Below are 18938 nucleotides of genomic sequence, written 5' to 3'. Positions count from 1 at the left end.
ACAACAACAACAACAAATGTTACTGAGAAGCTACTGGAAAGCCAACTCCATTTTATACATTCAATTTCAAAAGCCATAGTAATCATAAAATCTTCTACAGTAAGCAGAAGGAAAGGAGATTTCAGGAGGTTCTGCCTGTGACTTGGAGGAGTAGGAAATGTTTCTGTTTATGAAGTGACCTCAGAATCAGCCCCTAATGACAGTTTCCACATTGAATTGTATTTCAAGATGTTATACTGCAGAGAAGCCATACTTTTAAGGCATTGCAAGCTTTGACATTGGCTCTCAGAGCTCTGAATTACTTTTCCACTGGTGGGGGTGAATATATTAGCCACATTTTCAAGCACCCATTTTTAGAAGAGTTGGTAAGGGTTAAAATACCACATGGGCTATAGAACACAGAAATGCCAATTGATCACAAGGTTGATGGAGATTAGTATACTCTGGTGTGATTACCATGGTATGCAACCAATTTAACGGGTGCTCTCTGCTAACCAATACAGGATTTATTTCTGTGATGTTTGCAAATGTGGGGAAACCTGCTGGAAATTGTCCCAGCTGGAAAAAAAAGTTTTGTTTGTTTTATTTTATTTTTTGTTTAGGCTTTCTCTTGACAACATAATCTTATTACTGAGGAGACTGAATTTGCTGTTTATGTTTGAGGCATGTTTATGAGGCCTCTTGGGGAACTGCTATGTGGTTTTCAGCGAGGTTTGTTCTGGAACAATTTGACACAATAAGGAACCATAAAAACCCACTATTTTAAAGCATTAGTCAATTAAGTGCATTATTTAAATTACCAATGTACTTTTTAAAATTTAGGGTGTTTGAAAATATAAAAATGGCCTCCAAAGATTACCTCTAAATTAGTTCTTCGAACGGTCAGAAATGAATTGACTAAACCTCCAAAAGGGTGGCGAGGTGGGGGAGAGATTGCATCTGTTTAAATTAACAATCAATCCATATGTCAACAAAATTCAAATGGTGAAAATCAATCCTAGTGATGGCCCTGAGCAATTTTCATAATGAGGTTTCATCATCTGTGACCCATTTGTTGTCCTTTGGTAGCGTGTGGAGGTGCAGTTTTTGAGGAGACTAAAGGAAGATTTTCATGGCCTCTGGATTGTGCTGTTTTGGTTTGTCCTATCTAAGACTCTTCAAGTGCTTTTAAGCCTGTAAACCGTACTCTCACCCTCTGTAACTCTGCAAGGCTTCTCCCTCATGCGTCAAAACAAAGAAAATTCTCACGTCGGCCGGGCACCGCAGCTCATGCCTATAATCCCAGCACTTTGGGAGGCCGAGGGGGGTGGATCACATGAGGTCAGGAGTTTGATACCGGCCTGGCCAACATGGAGAAACGCTGTCTCCACTAAAAATACAAAAATCATCCAGGTGTGGTGGCATATGCCTATAATCCCAGCTTCTTGGGAGGCTGAGGCAGGAGAATTGCTTGAACCTGAGAGGTGGAGGTTGCAGTGAGCCAAGATCGCGCCACTGCACTTCAGCCTGGGTGACAGAGCGGGACTCCACCTCAAAATAATTGGAAGAAAATTCTCATGTAGCCTCTCCAGACTCAAGTTGTCAAGCTTCACACAGCACTTAGAAAACATCGCTGATGCCAAATCCTCTTGCAGATGGAGGATCAAACCCCAAAAAATGGAGTTAAATAGGTTAAGCGACTTCCCCAAATGCACAAACTAAAAGACTGAAAGGGGCCATGTTGACTTCCTTGGTCTTACTATGTAACTCCCTTAAAACTCATCAACTGCAGGACATTTAAGTAAATTAGTCTTTCTGATTGTTCTGTGAAGGAGATCTTTTACTGTAAAAGTTCACTTTTAAATGTAATCTTTTTATAATAGATTCTTTCTCAATTTCGTCACCCGATTTCAAGAAAGGAAACTCTAATTTCCCAAAAATTAGATACACACTTACACACTTGCAATACAGCAAAATGCTTGTGATCCAAAACAGCTTTCTGTTGTTAAATAAAGAAAGCACCCTCTTAGATAGTTAACTTGTTTTTGCTGCTTGTGCTTTTTTTCCCCGCTTTGGATATACTCTGTTTAAACACAAATGCTATGTAGATTCTTTCGGCTTTACTTCCTGCTTTCTTACCTTCTATTAGAAAATGCTGTCTTACTTGAAGCCAGGCACGGTGGCTCACTTTGGGAGGCTGAGGCAGGCAAATCACCTGAGGCCAGGAGTTCAAGACCAGACTGGCCAACATGGTGAAACCTCCTCTATACTAAAAGATACAAAAATTAGCCAGGTGTGGTGGCTCGTGCCTGTAGTCCCAGCTAGCTGCAAGACAGAGAAAGGAGAATCCCTTAAGCCAGGTAGACAGAGGTTGCAGTGAACCAAGGTGGCACCACTGCACTCCAGCCAGGCGACAGAGCATGACTCCAACTCAAAAGAAAAAAAAATGCTATCTTACTTCAGCTTCCTAAAATTTGAGAAAATGTTAATTACTTTATTAATCTATTCATTCGGTTTTTGCCCAGCTATTACTATTACTTGCATTAATCTGATTATTTAATTTTTTTCCATTTCATAGTTTATTGAATTGTATTTTATTATATTTTTATCGTTTTTAAAAGTTAACAGCATAATCTTACATTTTGTCAACATATTTTTTTCTGAAGAACTCTAGGAGCAAATTGGTCTTAGAATATTCAGGTCTGCATGAAGTAAAAATCAGTTATGCCATTCTCTGATATGTGAGTTGGCAACAGAATTTGCATGTAAAGGAGACTGAAAGCTATCCTGATTAATTGAGGAGGAAGTAATGAGTGGTTGGACCATGAACTGAGCCAACAAATAAGTTATAAATTATTGATGCTCCCAATTTCTGCTTAAAAAAATTAAGGAAACGAAATTCTAAATCTACTAGTCTTCCTTTGAATCTAGAGAACACTAATAGATTGCTGTTTTAAGCTTAAATATATTGATGGTTTTATTCTGACAGCAGAATTCTATTTATGCTAAAAATAACCATCTCTAGGGATTAGAAAAATCAGAAAGGTCTTTAAATGACATTGTCTTTTCTGACATTGCCATCAGTGACAAACCACTAGACTTGTTCTATCTAATGACAGAAAACAAAACTGGCAGTCTGTTTTGAAAAAGGAAAAACGTGTGTGCATTTGGTTAAATGTTTCACCTTTCAACCAACTGTTTTTGTATGTTTTAGTTACCACCTAAGAGCACAGATTCTAAGAAATCTTGATATTATGAAAACCTAAAGTAGGCACTTAAAACATGCCTTGAGCAAGTCCATAGAGATATCCTGCCACTAATTCAAAGTGAATCCCCTAAGAATTCCATTTTCACACTAGTAGTATAAACTAAACAGAGAATTCAGTGGTACTCTAGATCCTTAAGGCAAGTGACAAATTAAAAATTCATTAATCACTTCGATTGAGGCTGAGATACGGTACTTTAGGAAGAATACTTAAAACTTTAAAATAAAATTTAAAAAAAGTCCCTTGTGGAGAAAAATGAATAGAGGGTATAGTTCTCCAGGAAGAAACCATTCTTTCTCATGAGGAAGAAAAAATGGAGGGAGGAAGCGGGGGTAGAGAATTAGGAAGTTCAGGAGCAACACCCTCTAGCGCTATATATAGCTCTGAGTCTCAGCTTTCTCGCGTTGGTGCAGTTGGGCCTCGGGTGCTCTTGGCAATAACACTGAAAGCAGCAGTTTTTAAAGATATACTCAACTTTCCCCACTCCCAGGATGTGGGATTCTAATGAAACTACCCGTGCAATCCGTATCTGAGACACCGTAGCCTTTGGAGAGCGCCATTTGCTGAAATGTCTCGTGAAGCTAAAATAAGCCGCTTTGGTGGAAAAAAACCCGCTGAGTGGTTGAAATCAGAGCTGCAGAAGGTCACTTGCTATTTTAGTAGCTGCAAGCTGGTCCTTATTTTATAACATCACAGTTATAAACAAGACATTGTCACCTTGCTTGTCAGTTTACTTCTTTCTCACCAAAATAAGCAGAGGTAGCCTTTTTCTTTCTACATAGAATTAGGTAATTTGGATGACTTGTTTCCAAACTTTGCTTAACTATGTGGATCAATATGTAAGAGAAGTTATTTTTCATGTATTTCTTTAAACATTGCTTCAAAATATTATTCTTACACCTTTTTACATCGTCTGATATAATTGACCTTTTAAAACTCTATTTACCTGCCTGTATAAACCTTATCACGCACATCTCAATCATGCTGTAGATCCTTACATTGGACTTTCTTCTTTGATTTATTAATAGATCACAATGAAGAGTATTGAGAATGGGATAGGATATGTAGAAGTCCTTTACAGACTCAGGGAAAGACGGAGAGAGAGAGAGAGAGAGAGAGAGAGAGAGAGAGAGAGAGAGAGAGAAAGCAAGAAAGGAGACTCAACTAATTTCTAGGATTATTTGGATACAGTCCATTTGCAAATGAAGGAAGGAGGTTAGTTCCAGCCCCGGGGTTCTATAATTACTGCACACACTATTGAGAATTACCATCAATTTTATTGTAGTTTTCCCTTCAAAAATTTAATTTCTCTCTTCTTATTGCCCACATCAAAAGTAAAGATTACCCTTAAGACTTCTAGGGAGGTGTGACAATTTTAACAATATTTTAAAATATTTTTTCATCAAAGTGATGCAGAAGTATATTTACCTATATCAATTATTTTAACACTTTCTAAGACTTTTTTTTACTTGAATCACACATTGCCATTTCTATCCCATAAAGTTGCTTAATATATAAAGTTACAAATTATGTTAATTGAATATAAATCTTGGATTCAAATAAGCCTTCCATGAAGAATAGTATCAGGGCCAAAGTTGAAAACAAAACAGCAGTTTTGTGGAGGGGAGGTTTTACGTGTTTATACATATGATAATATATAAGGGAAAGGAAGAGAAAGAGAGAAAGTGATAGCAAGTGATTGTTCATGAAATTAACAAATAGAAAATGAGGAATGTGGACTTAATATTAACCTGTAATACACACCCAATTTTTCCTTGCCTGCATCAATGTTCACTTTTTCCTTATCGTGATTAAAAGGAATGACTGGACAGACTGAGCATATACAATTGTTTTTTCTTTCCTCTACGTGATTATATTAACTATCAAAGCAGCCCACATACTCTTAGTAAACTGAACAAACCTCTGTCTCACTGAACACATGTAGGGAATCTTAACTACTAAAAAGATGTAGCTGCATTTTCATTACAAGTTTTCTTTCACACCCACTTAAGAATTCTCCAGCCTCATCCCTGGTCTGAGGAATCGCAGAGCATAGAGTTCGTGTGCATCTCCTTTGGAGGTGGTGGAATTTCCCATCAGTTAGTTATCTGGGCAATATTCCTGTTGGACTTACTATTCCAGCACAGAGCATGCTGACTTCTTCTTCGACATGTACCATCTGCAGCCCAAGCCAGTCAAAGAATCCAACAAAAACTGAGCTGAAAACAGCTGCAATCCAAGTTAGGGTAACGGATGAAGGATGTGAGATTGCCCAGAAAGATTCCATATCCTCTGCTCTTTTACCTCAGTCTCTTTTGTCTGGACTTTCTCATGTGGCTGGTCCCTAGAGAGGACTACATTTACTTTTACGTTTTCTACTTTTCCAAGCAAGGACTCTTGAAAGTTCCTTTGGCTCCCAACAGGAACTTTGCATACTGTATTCATTGTCTCTCCTTTGGCCTTTCTTTTTAAATCCTTCTCTTTTCACAACTGCAGACTCTCAGTCTAAGCAAACCATCTCCTTGGACATTCAAGCATCTTTCTAATTGACAGAATGAGCCCTCCAGCCTTGCTCCCATGAGACTAAGTCTAGCTGTACCGTGTCTTGTATCAACCTGAGATTTGAGAGGGTCAAGTTGGTTTTTGCATGTGGCTCACCTCTGCACTGCAGAACAGTGAGAGAAAGTGGGGGAGGAATGTGTCTGCAATTGCTGCTACTGTGCTTTTGCCTTCATTGCCATTCATAATAAGCCTTATGCTCAAAAGAGATTTGACTTGTATTTCCCACCACAAGGATATGGAAAATAATTTTGTCTGCTTACCATTTGACTTCAAAGCCATCTGAGTGCTTAGGCTTTAAGATCATCAAACAAAGGATCAATCTTAACTCTTACAAGTCCTTTGCGAAATAAAGCAGACAATTGAAGGAAGAAAGAAGGGATGGACGGATCATCTTCAGCATTATCTTCCCTAACTCAACACTGGTTGAGCACCTACTGTATTTAATATTTTCTCTCAGTGCCACATCTGCTGGTCCCATGTATTCTCCTTCAAAATTGTCTTGAATCTAGCTCCTCCACTCCACCTCTGTCATTATGACCTAGTCCAGACCTTCCTCAGAGCTTGCCTGAATTTTCGCAACAGCCTGATTAATTTCATGTACTCACTAATGCCATCCCATCTTTACCATGACCAAAGTCACCTTTCTAAAACAAAAACCAAGGCCAGGCGTGGTGGCTCACGCCAGCAATCCCAACACTTTGGGAAGCCAAGGAGCTGTAATCACAGCTACTCGGGAGGCTGAGGCACGAGAATAGCTTGAACCTGGGAGGTGGAGGTTGCAGTGAGCCAAGGTCGTGCCACTGCTCTCCAGCCAGGGCAACAGAGTGAGACTTGATCTCAAAAAAAGAAAAAAGAAAAAGAAAGGAAAAGAATAGAAAAGCCAAAATCTTTGTTTTTTAATCTGTACCTTGACCTGATATAGAGTACATTCTCAAAAATATTTGGTCAATGAATATATGAAAGCATTATGCTGGGATCTGCTATCCAGTTCTTGAAAAGCTCATAATCTTGAAGGGTGTGGGACAAACATAGGGATTCAAATAACCACAGTAGGAGTCTCACTGGAACAAGGGCTCAATTAAGGCAGAATCAAAGTGTGATGGCAGCCAGCCCTTCTTCCTGAGGACATGGTTGGCAGGGAAACTTTCACCAGGCATGGCCATCCGGGTTGAGTCCTGAAGCATGCACGTGGATTTAATTTCCTATTTCCTTAGCCTTCTCACGTATTTATTGTACCTACCCTTCCTCATAAACCATAGACTCCTATATTTTGATATCAGAAGGCCAGAGAATTCTTAAGCTTCGGCCAACAGTTCCAGGCAGATATCATAAAAGAACAGAGAGTTTTTCATAATACAATTGTGAGTGGCAATGATCGTCTTGTTTATAAACCTTGAAGCCTGTAAATTACCAACACATCAGCATGTCTTTGAAGATGAAAACAAACTACACCAAGAAGATAATAGTTTGAAAACTATAAAGCTATAAAATCTTTTGTTATTATTATATACCTACTGGAGAGCAAATATGTTTTCTAGATTCTAAGCAATTAGACTGCCCCAGTGAAATTGAAAAATGATGAGCCATGACATACCAATCTATTTTAATATGATGGATAGAGGAATTTTTATCCTTTTTATACTGTAGAAGAATGTTCAATAAAACTTCGAATACAGGATTTTCTAAAGAAAGGATTTTGTAATATCATGAGCAATCCAAGTCTTGAAATGCTCAATGCTGAACCCGAGAGTAGAACTATCGTCAGAAGTTAGCATTTGGTAGCATCTTCTACATGTATTATTTTATTTTGATTGAAAAACTCTAATAAATATTGAAATATCTTCCTTCAGTAGGATGGATTGCAGAATTAAATATATCCCCTGAATTTTATCTCCACTGGAGTCATCATATTGCTCCCCTGATGACAAACTATGTAGACTGTCCTAATAAGGATAACGGTGGCTACCATTTATTCGGTGTTTCCAATGTGCCAGGTGATGGTCTATAGGAGATTTTTATTTAGAAAATTTATTAGAAGCTTAAGTTTACAAATGTTTGTTCTCTACATCACTAAAATGTAATTTACTTCATACCCTGTACACCAGAAGCTGAGTGAGATAGAAAGGAGACACCCAAATGCTGCTTTGAGGGCTGTCCTGGAGAAATGGGGCTGGCCGTTTAGAAAGAACAGAACTTACGTTTGAAATGGCACAACCCGAAATACAAGAAAAGTTTATTTTCAACTAGCAGGTGGGATTACAAGGGACCGCCTCCTAGCTCTAGCCGCCTTCAGGGGACTCACAGCAGGCTGGTTTTGCTTTGTTTTGCTTTGTTTTTGAGACGGAGTCTCGCTCTGTCACCCAGACTGGAGTGCAGTGGTGCGACCTCCACCTCCCAGGTTCAAGCGATTCTCCTGCCTCAGCCTCCTGAGTAGCTGGGATTACAGGAGTGTGCCACCACGCCTGGCTAATTTTTTGTGTGTTTTTTTAGTCGAGATGGGGTTTCACCGTGTTGACCAGGAGGTCTCGATCTCCCACAGCAGGCTTTTATAAAGGACAGCTCTCCCCTTTTATCTGGTTCTATTGCTCAACTTTCATGTCTCAAAACCCAAAATGATTGGTATTTAAGATACAATGTGAAATACAACTGAATTGAGATAAACTGCCCAAAACTGTGCTTGCTACTAATTTTTGTGAATATAATCATTTAATCATTTTTAAACTTTTTAAAAGAAAAAGGTTATTATGTAAAAAATTAAAAAAGAGAATATAGTGGTCCCTATGACCCAATTCCAATCATTATCAACTCATAAGCCAATATCGTGTTGTGTCTACCACCTCTCCTATTATTATGTCAGATGTTTACATTGCCCCAAAGTCAAATCTACAAAAATATTATCAGAAAATGTAATTTCTTTCCTTGTCCCTGCATTCTATTCCCTATTTCCTCTATACATAGGCTTTCTTTTAGTTTATTCTTTAATGCTTCCTTTTAAAACATATATAGGCAAATAAATTTATATTTTAATGCCCCCTTTCTGAGATAAACAATAGGGTTCTAGTGCTTTTCAAAATATTTTAAAGTGTTTTGGAGTACAAGTGTTAAGACTGTTAGTTGACTTTCAAGCCCAAAAGCAAGAAATATGATAATTTTATGTCTTTTTTATAAATAAATACCTTTGAATGGTTTACAACTTATAAAACCCCTAAGTTGTGATCAAAAGATCTGGAGGAAAGCAGTAAATTTTGATTAAAATACTGAAAGTTGAAAAAAGGCAATAAAGAGTTTGTCTGAAGATTTTAAGATAGAGAGCAATGTTAAAGACACTTTAATACAGTTGGAGTATCTCCAAAAGGCATTCTTATAGTAAACACATTAAAAGCTAATGAGCAGAGTGATTTTATTCACAAAACTTTGACTTGATATCTTTTCTCACAGATCGAATTGCACAGAACATCATTAAGTCCCATTTGGAGACATGTCAATACACCATGGAAGAGCTGCACCAGCTGGCGTGGCAGACCCACACCTACGAAGAAATTAAAGCTTATCAAAGCAAGGTACTCTGGGCAACCATGAGAAAGTTTTTCTGTGATTACCCTATTGCTGTCTTGCTCAAACTCAGCACTATTGGCACGTTGCGCTGGGCAATTCTTTTCTGTAAGGGCATCCTGCAAATGATTCGATACTTACCAGCATCCCTGGCTCTACCCACTAGATGTGGCATCGCCCTCACACACACTTGTGACAACCAGAAATGTCTCCAGATACTGCCACCTGTTTCCAAGGAGGCAAAACTACCCTGATTGAAAACCACTGCCCTATGTGAGTGACTACAGAGACTGTGCCTTCATCAAATGACTTTAGAACATCTCTTGGTGACTTCTTGGGTGGAGGCAAGAAGCAGGAGCAATGTAATAATCACAATAGTTGTAACTGTCACAAACTTACACAACAAATATATAGAACAAAGCTTTCTAAATTTTTTTCTTGCCCTACATGTTAAAAAGAGTCCAAAAAAAAGGAACAACTCATCCCGTATTTTTATAATTACACTATGTTATTTCTTTGGATTTATTGAAGAAGTTTTTAAGAGGAATTTATTGTTGTTTTTCAGCATTTACATTATATTACTTTGGGATAGAGATCCCCAATTACAAAATCTACCAGTAGATGAAACTTTAATAAAATATATAAGTGTGCGTATATCTAAATAAATGTTTACAATATGCTGATTTTTCTCCACCAGAACAATTAAATCTTAGTATTTTTATATAAATAGGGAAACAAAGGTATTGCGTTGCTATGGTCAATACAAATTAGAATTAACACATTTCAAAAAATAACCTGAGGACTAAAATATATCTGGGGGATTCTATTGAACTTAGGAGAATGATTTGATTTGATATAATGCCCTTTTCCTCAGAATTCTTTTTATGCCGAAAAACAATCTTTGTAGGTCTGGAAAAAAGACACAACATAAAAATATTACAAATTTAGTGTCCATCAGGTACCCATGAAAACGACGTCATGGAAACCTGTGAATGAAACCGCTATCCCTCAATGCAAAACTTTGCTTTTTGTATTAATAGTATGTAAAAATAGATTTGTTATTTTCTTTACAAACTCAGGCTTCGTTTAGGTGAGAAGGAGGAAAAGGAGGAAAAAAATAGTAAAGAAAATAACAAAGTTATCCTTACATACTATAAACAATGTTGCTATTATTTCAGCCTCAGTACTTTGATCATTTTGGCCTACTGAGGTCCAAACAGGTCAAAATGTTATCTCAGGGAAAAATAAATAAAAGTAGTGTCCTCTTTTTTTAAAGGAATCATATAAATTCCCTCCTTGGGCCCCAACTGACAGGTAAGCACCAGGAAGGCAAATCTGAGTGTTCTGTTGACTCTCCATACGTCGTTTGCCCTATTTACATTGTGCGTCTTCTCTCCTGAAGTCCAGGGAAGCACTGTGGCAACAATGTGCCATCCAGATCACTCACGCCATCCAATACGTGGTGGAGTTTGCAAAGCGGATAACAGGCTTCATGGAGCTCTGTCAAAATGATCAAATTCTACTTCTGAAGTCAGGTAAGCAAGAAGATTCATGGGGGGCCTATTTCAGATAAGGATGTGGTCAGCCCTTAGCACTGTGTTGGTTCTAGAAAATCCTCCTTCCGATATGCAGCTCATTTCTACCACCCACATTGTCAGCCAACTCCCCGAGGAAACGCCCAGTAATAAAAATGCCCTGATACTCATTCAGTTCCCCTTTGAAGTCAAATACAATTTTGCTTATTGAAAGTGGAGCTATTAATTGCGGAGGTTGAGATACACAGCTTGACAGGCAGTGCAAGTAATTAGCGTGTCAAGGTGGCTGAATTGCTGAGCTGGCGCTAAAATGTACTCCTTGCCTTCTGTGAAAGGAAAAAAAAAAATGCAGGCTAGCTGAGTTCTGCCTCTGTGGTCATTTCCAATCATTTTAATGAGGATTGCCTGCAGCCAGTATACACCAGGAGAAACTCCACGGTACTCTAATCTTTCCCTACCCTTCCCTCACACACTCTCTGACACACACAATTTTAATGGAAGTAGCTCAAGAAACTCTGCATATGATTGACTTTGCAGATGTTATTACCAAACAGGAAAAAGAAATTATTTGTCTTTCTTGGGCCCCTTTGAAAATAGAAAATAAGAACCACGATGGTGTTTATGTGAATTTTCATAGTCCTAGGCCATGATAATAATAGTAACATACTCATATGTAAAATAACATACATATATGTTTATGTTTCCCTATGACATCTCAAGTAATCTTGTGAGATCTATATTATTATTTCCATCTTACAGAGGAGGAGGAAAAGATTCAGAGAAGTGAAGATCTATGTTCAATATTACAAAACCAGTACACGGCAAAGTTGGCATTTGAACTTGGGCCAAATATAACTGTTATTCTAAGATATTGCTGCTTCTTTACCCAATGACGCTAGCTGATGAAAACCTAGACTGAAGTGCCAACTTGATGTACCAGTCATCTAAACCACTGCAAAATTTAACTAAAACAACAGGAATTATTTATTTTCTCTCAAAGCTACAATTTGGGCAGGACTCAGCAGGAATGACCTTGTCTCTGCTCCATGTGGCATTCACTGAGTCAGTTCAGCTGAGGGCAGAGGAATCCACTTTCAAATTGGCTCATTCACATGGCTGATGAGTTGTGCTGGTTGACAGCCTGGAACTGGGCTGGGGGCCTCAGTTCCTCTCCATGTGAGACCCTCCATAGACTGCTTGGACTTGCTCACAACATAATCACTATGCTCCAAAAGCTAGCACCCCAAGAGAACAAGGCAGAAATGCATAGACTTTTCTAACTTAACTTCAGAAAACAAAATATTGTTATTTCCATGATATACCATCAGTTATGAAGGCCCACCCAGATTTAAGGACAGGAGACATGGATTCCACTACTTGATAGGGGAGTGGTAAGGTCCTAGAAAACATATGGGATGGAAGATATTTTTTCTGATCCTCTTTGAAAAGTGAAATCTGCCACACGTGATATGTGACCTTGAGCTAAACTCTCTAGATAGCGGTTTCTTCATTTGTAAAATAAAGAGATGGACTAGAAACAATGAATTCCAAACTCAGAATTGCATCAACAACATCAAAGGTGACTATTGACAGTTCAGAGACATGGGCACCGTGAGTCCCATGGAATCCAAATCTCCCGGAGGGGAACCCAGTTCACTGTATCTCTAACTAAGACTCAGATATAGCCAATCCATGGGCTGACATTTGGGAACCACTGAACCATATAATCTTTAACATCTCTACCTGGTGTAAAAATGTTGACTCTAGTCAAAAAGGTAGGCCTCGCGTAACTCCTCCATAAAATAGGGCTCATAAACTCATCTGAAATAGTTACTGTAAGGAGCAAAGATAAAAAATGAATGTAAGAGGCCAAAGAAAGTTCCTTCCATTGTGTAGCTACTCAATAAATGGTACCCATCTACTGTGTGTGTCAGAAAAGCATTCCTTCAATTAATACTTGCAAATCCTCCCCATGTATAAGCCTCTATGCTAGGTGACATACCAAAGACAAGCAGAGAGAAATCAGCAAACATATTTACAGCAAAGGAAATAAAACAGAGACACAAAGATAAAGTGGTGGCCTAAGACAGGTACCAAAGTTGTAGGCTAATCACCAGTATGATGCTCTCATGCAAATCTGTGGCTGCTGAGTCTGGCTGTTAACTTCAACTACACTATGGGGCAAAAGTCCATTTCTCCAAAACATGGAGAAGCTATGCAGCAGTATTTCCTCAGGATGTTAATAGTGCTCAAAGGGAAAAACAATGGTAGTAAACAAATTCATTCAATAAATATTTACTTAGCAACTACTATGTGCCAGAAACTTTTCTTGGTCCTGGAGATGCAAGAGTGAATACAATAATCATGGCTGCCTATCACTGCAGACAAAATTCTTGCTCTCATTTCATCAATTGCGAATTCAAGAATCGAACTAGCTTCAATATTAGTCAAAAAATAGAGAGAAATTTATTTTCAACAAGTAATGTCACTGCCCTCCAGCTTAGCCACCTGTAAAATATATTTTCTCCTTAATTCTTCATGTAAGTATCAAGAAAACTTTATTTCTAACATATTAAGTTGGTGCAAATATATTAGGTTTTTGCCATTACTTTCAATGGCAAAAACTGCAATTATTTTTGCACCAACCTAATAGTTATTTTAGGGGAAGGAACTTAAGGGATTTCTGCAGGTGTGTGCCTGTGTGTCTGTATGTGTCTCTCTGTGTGTTTTAAAGTTCTTGAAAGTCTCTTAGCTATATGCAGTAATAACTTCTTATTACTGGATATATATGTATATTTTTACTTTATTTTTATTTTTATTTTTTACTCATAGGTTGCTTGGAAGTGGTTTTAGTGAGAATGTGCCGTGCCTTCAACCCATTAAACAACACTGTTCTGTTTGAAGGAAAATATGGAGGAATGCAAATGTTCAAAGCCTTAGGTAAGTTTCCCTTTGATGAGGACACAATTTTATTAGCTACCATCAGTTTCTCCACTTAGATTGAAATTGGCAAATGAAATGCCTTGATTCTTTGATGTGAACCAGTATCTCATTATTCAATAAGGGATGGACCAGGTGAGCTTCTAATTCAGGTGAGCCTCTCCTGATCTTGTAACTGTGGCCTCCAATACAAAAGAAAGAGAGAACTGAGGACCCTCCTGAAAACAACCCTATTGAGACGTGGGCATGGTGGCTCATGCCTGTAATCCCAACTACTCAGGAGGCTGAGGCAAGAGAATCGCTTGAACACAGGAGGCGGAGGTTGCTGTGAGCTGAGATCATGCCACTGCACTCCAGCTTGTGTGACAGAGCAAGACTCCATCTCACATAAACAAAATAAGTAAATAAAATTAGCCGGGCATGTGACACACACCTGTAGTCCCAGGTAGTTAGGAGGCCGAGGCAGGAAGATTGCTTGATCCTGGGAGATGGAGGCTACAGTGAGTCACCTTCACACCACTGCACTACAGCCTGGGTGACAAAGCGAGACCCTATAAAAAAAAAAAAAAAAGAAAGAAAGAAGGAGGGAAGGAAGGAAGGAAAAAAAGAAAGAGAAAGAAAAGGAAGGAAGGAAGGAAGGAAGGAAGGAAGGAAGGAAGGAAGGAAGGAATGAAAGGAAGAGAAGAGAAGAAAGAAAGAAAGAAGAAAGAGAAAGAAAGAAAGAAAGAAGAGAAAGAAAGAAAGAAAGAAAGAAAGAAAGAAAGAAAGAAAGAAAGAAAGAAAGAGAAGAAAAGAAAGAAAGAAAAAGAAAGAAAAGAAAGAAGAAAGAAAAGAAAGAAAGAAACAAGTAAAGAAAGAAGAAAGGAAAGGAAGGAGGGAGGAAGGAAGGAAGGAAGGAAGGAAGGGAAGAAAGAAAGAAAGAAAGAAAGAAAGAAAGGAAGAAAGAAAGAAGAAAGAAAGAAAGAAAGAAAGAAAGACGAAAGAAAGAAAGAAAGAAAGGAAGAAAGGAAGAAGGAAGGAAGGAAGGAAGGAGGAGGAGGAGGGAAAGAAAGAAAGAAGGAAAGAAAGAAAAGAAAGAGAAAAAGCAAGAAAGAAAGAAGAAGAAAGAAAGAAAGAAAGAAAGAAAGAAAGAAAGAAAGAAAGAAAGAAAGAAAGAAAGGAAAAAGAAAGAACTGGAGACTGATGCTAAAAGAGCTGGGCTGAATTACAGATCATTCTTTGTGAAATCAGCTTTTTTTTTTCAACTTTATTGTATATTGCGTAGACCCCTGGTCACCCATGGGGTGACCTCTTAAGTTTCTTATGTCAGTTTATCATCATGAGTTAAGATAGTTAATTCAAAGAGGAGCTCCTCTACTTGTTTCTCACCCACAGAAGTTAATCCACAAAGTTCTGGGAGCACAGAGAGTTCATGCCAACCTGTCCACAATGATCCCAGACCATTCCTCTGGGAAGGCACTAACAGAATCAGTCTTTGTTTGGAAGTGTTGTATATCATCACATCCAGTCATCAGTGCATGGCATGGATAGGAAGAACCTTAGCAAAGATGGGCTGATGCCAGGAAAGGTTTTAACGATTGATAGTGCCATTTGTTCCATATCCTGCCCATAGACACCAAAGAAGGCCACTGCCCTTTCACCTCTTGTGCTGTTAGTTGATATGGCTGCCAACAAGTCCTTTGGGGCTGGCAATGTTTCCCTTCTACAGTTGATACACATCCATGTCATCTCCAAGGGCTAGATTTTCAAGAAAGGAGGAAAAGCCTTGGCAAGCAACCTCAGTATATTTCCAGCTTCATCAAATAAACATTTACCAGGGATCAGTGTAGAGATGCAACATTATTTTCCAAAATTCACAACAGCTAAGCAACTGACCTGTGAGTCATTCATTAGAAGGTAATAAGAAATGAACTCTAGCTCCTTAATCAAATTTCCAAGGAAATTGCAAAACTGAAGTGTATCTCATCTCTGTTCCATAAGATAGTTCTAACGTCTCAGTTTAAAAGACCAGAACACCTTACATTGCTAGCTTCAAGTGCTACGAAGACTGACAGTTCTCAGCCCCTATATGTAATGTTTTAGGTTTTCTATGAATACTATCTCTATTGTAAAGGATCCCCAAATCACTTATTTTATATTCTTTAATGTGAAAGCATTTCAAATTTATAAGGATATAATCATAGTATGGATTCCCAGGCAGATGTGACACTGCTCACGCACCAAGTCTGCTTGCTTGTCGTTGGTAGGTAATGTTAACTTCGATTGCCTGGCCAAGATGTTGCCTAATTTTCTCATTCTTTGATTAGTGTCAATCACTTTTTATAATCAGAAACTTAAAAAATATCTTTTCTAGAAGTCTAGTATGCACCTCCTTGGATAGCTCAGATTTTTCTTACTCTTGCCCCATTTCAAGTTCAAGTATTTTTATTCCATTTTTCTTCTCCTTTATAGGTTCTGATGACCTAGTGAATGAAGCATTTGACTTTGCAAAGAATTTGTGTTCCTTGCAGCTGACCGAGGAGGAGATCGCTTTGTTCTCATCTGCTGTTCTGATATCTCCAGGTAGGGCAGTCTCAGTTCTCTTACCTTTTTTAAGAACTTGTTTTACTATTTTTAACATTGATGACACCTGCCTAAGCCAAAGTGTTCAGGAGAAACTTTAACAGAACTGTATTTTCTTTACCAAGCTTTTGATATTTTTGGACAGTGAAAAGGGAAGTAGCCTCAAGTTTATTAAAATGACCAATTTTGGCCCAAAAGCAAGAGTAGAGCATGGGGTAGGGGTTATTCCAGATTCAGATAAGCAGAATCATTCCTTAACAAATAAAGGAAGACAAATAGTGGCCTGAGTTACAGCCAAGTTCTATTTTGACTTTAAGAATAAAAGTACCTAGAAAATAAATGTCCAGTTGGATGAGACACAGTAGAAATGTACCTAAATGAAAGCTCCAGAATGGGGACCTACATAAGTAAAAGGAACACTTACTACTCTTTATATACCTCTTGTGTTGGCATCTTTGCCCAAATTCATGTTGATGTGCTCACTTCAGACAAATGCTAGTGCCTATTTTCTTAGCAATACATTTGACCTTGAACAACGCAGGGGTCAGAGCATCAACCCCCTGCATGCAGTCAAAAATCTGCATGTAACCTCTGACTCCAGATAATTTCACTACCAATAGCCTACTGTTGACCGGAAGCCTCGCTGATCACATAAACAGTTGATTGACACATACTTTGCATGTTAAATGTATTGTATACTGTATTCTTACAGTAAAGTAAGCTAGAGAAAAGAAAATGGTACTCAGAAAATTATAAGCAAGAGGAAACAGATTTCCTTTTCATTAAGTGGAAGTGGATTATCATAAAGGTCTTCATCCTGGTCGTCTTTATACTGAGTAGGTTGAGGAGAAGGAGGAAGAGGAGGGTTTGGTCTCACAGTCCCGGGATGGCAGAAACAGAAGGAAAATCTTCATATAACTGGACCTACACAGTTCAAACCCACATTGTAGAAGGGTCACCTGTATCAGGAGTTTTAAAAGGAGGTGAGGACAGCAGAGGGGAAAATTACTCATACTGAACACTGCCTGGTAGAAGAGGAAAAACTTCAGACATGGAGGTGGACATCCTGGTACCAGCTCTGTCACCATGTATCTGTGTGATATTAAACATTTGACCCCTCAGAGCCCTAGTTTCCTCGTCTATAAAATAAGAGGGATGGACTCCATAATAACTAAGACCTCTGCCGGCTCTAAAATGCACAGAAATGCCAAGTTTTCAAAGAATTCAAGGTATGACAATATTTATGGATCTACTAGAACTGTAGTGAGTGAAATACTTTTTAAAAGTATATGGTACACCTGGCATGGTGGCTCATGTCTGTAATTCCAACACTTTGGGAGGTCGAGGCCAGTGGATCACCTGAGGTCAGGAGTTTGAGACCAGCCTGGCTAACATGGTGAAAAACCGTCTCTACCAAAAATACAAAAATTAGCTGGGTATGGTGGTGGATGCCGGTAATTCCAGTTCCTTGGGAAGCTGAGGCAGGAGAATCACTTGAACCCAGGAGGCGGAGGTTGCAGTAAACCGAGATTGTGCCATTGCACTCCAGCCTGGGCAACAAGATCGAAACTCTGTCTCAAAAAAACAAAACAAAACAAAACAAAGTATATGCCAGCTTAAAATATAATAAATAATATAATCATAATAATATAACGACAATAATGTAGTAATAAATATATGGCTGTCTAGCCAGGATGAGAATTCAGTTACTTACTCAGCTGTTGTTATGTTACATTTTGGGTTAAGGGATAACAGCATCACTGACAGGTTTCTACAGAAAGAAAAACAAATTCCTGCCTAATTTTTAAGGCAAGAGACTCATTTCTTCTGTTACCCATTTATCTGTAGAGACCAGAACTCTTTTCTTATATATGCCCTATTATATTTTTCAATGAAACTGAAAGAAATTAATCTTACCTGTGATGTAAGATTACATATTATAATTTTAACATGCCATTGTAGCGATATTTTCCAGTAACACCAATGTCTACAGTTTTTATCTGTTAGGCTTTATTATTCTTAATACGATTCTTGATGGTCTTATCAGGATATTTTTAATTTGCTACTGTTTTTTATTTAACCACTTTATCAAAAATGGAAATTAGTTATCACATAGAGTGTTTTTACTAACAGTTTCTTTTATGGCTCTGTCTAAAATCAAGCTGTTCCTCTAGGCCTTTTTTTTTTTAAACCCTAGAAAGTTTCCCAGGCTTGGAAGCACAAAGATAGATGGAAGAAGTGATAAGAATACTTTTCTCTGTTAGCAGCCACATGCCAAATAATTTTCCTTCTACCATTTTCTCATTTCATTTGATTATTTCCATTGAGAATAGTTCAATAGAAAACTAAATCTAAGCCAGTGGATCTATAGATGAGGGAGATGGTTTTCCTCTAGTTCTTGTTTGCTCAAAGGAAGCGTTAGAGTCACTCTTCTCTTTAGGTGTATTTGTAGCAAGTCAGTAAATTTTAAGCAGCAAATATTTAAGACATGAAATATTAAATATATTAAATATGAACGATCTGTGAAAATGATCAGAAGAAA

General features: G+C 38.1%; 1 protein-coding gene across 2 annotated transcripts in view; it reads left to right on the top strand.

Annotated features, from left to right (window-relative positions):
* Positions 1–18938, top strand: part of RORB (RAR related orphan receptor B) — a 195841-nt gene that overhangs the window by 154489 nt on the left and 22414 nt on the right. For both annotated transcript variants that reach the window (XM_010388733.2, XM_030919730.1), the window contains exons 5-8: positions 9246–9367; positions 10762–10894; positions 13727–13834; positions 16286–16396. In XM_010388733.2, coding sequence (XP_010387035.2) covers positions 9246–9367; positions 10762–10894; positions 13727–13834; positions 16286–16396 — 474 coding nt within the window. The remainder of the gene's footprint in view (positions 1–9245; positions 9368–10761; positions 10895–13726; positions 13835–16285; positions 16397–18938) is intronic.

Source organism: Rhinopithecus roxellana, chromosome 16 (assembly GCF_007565055.1).
Source record: "Rhinopithecus roxellana isolate Shanxi Qingling chromosome 16, ASM756505v1, whole genome shotgun sequence".
NCBI lineage: Eukaryota > Metazoa > Chordata > Mammalia > Primates > Cercopithecidae > Rhinopithecus > Rhinopithecus roxellana.
Note: the sequence above shows the minus strand (reverse complement) of the source record. Positions and strands in the feature narration are given on the sequence as shown.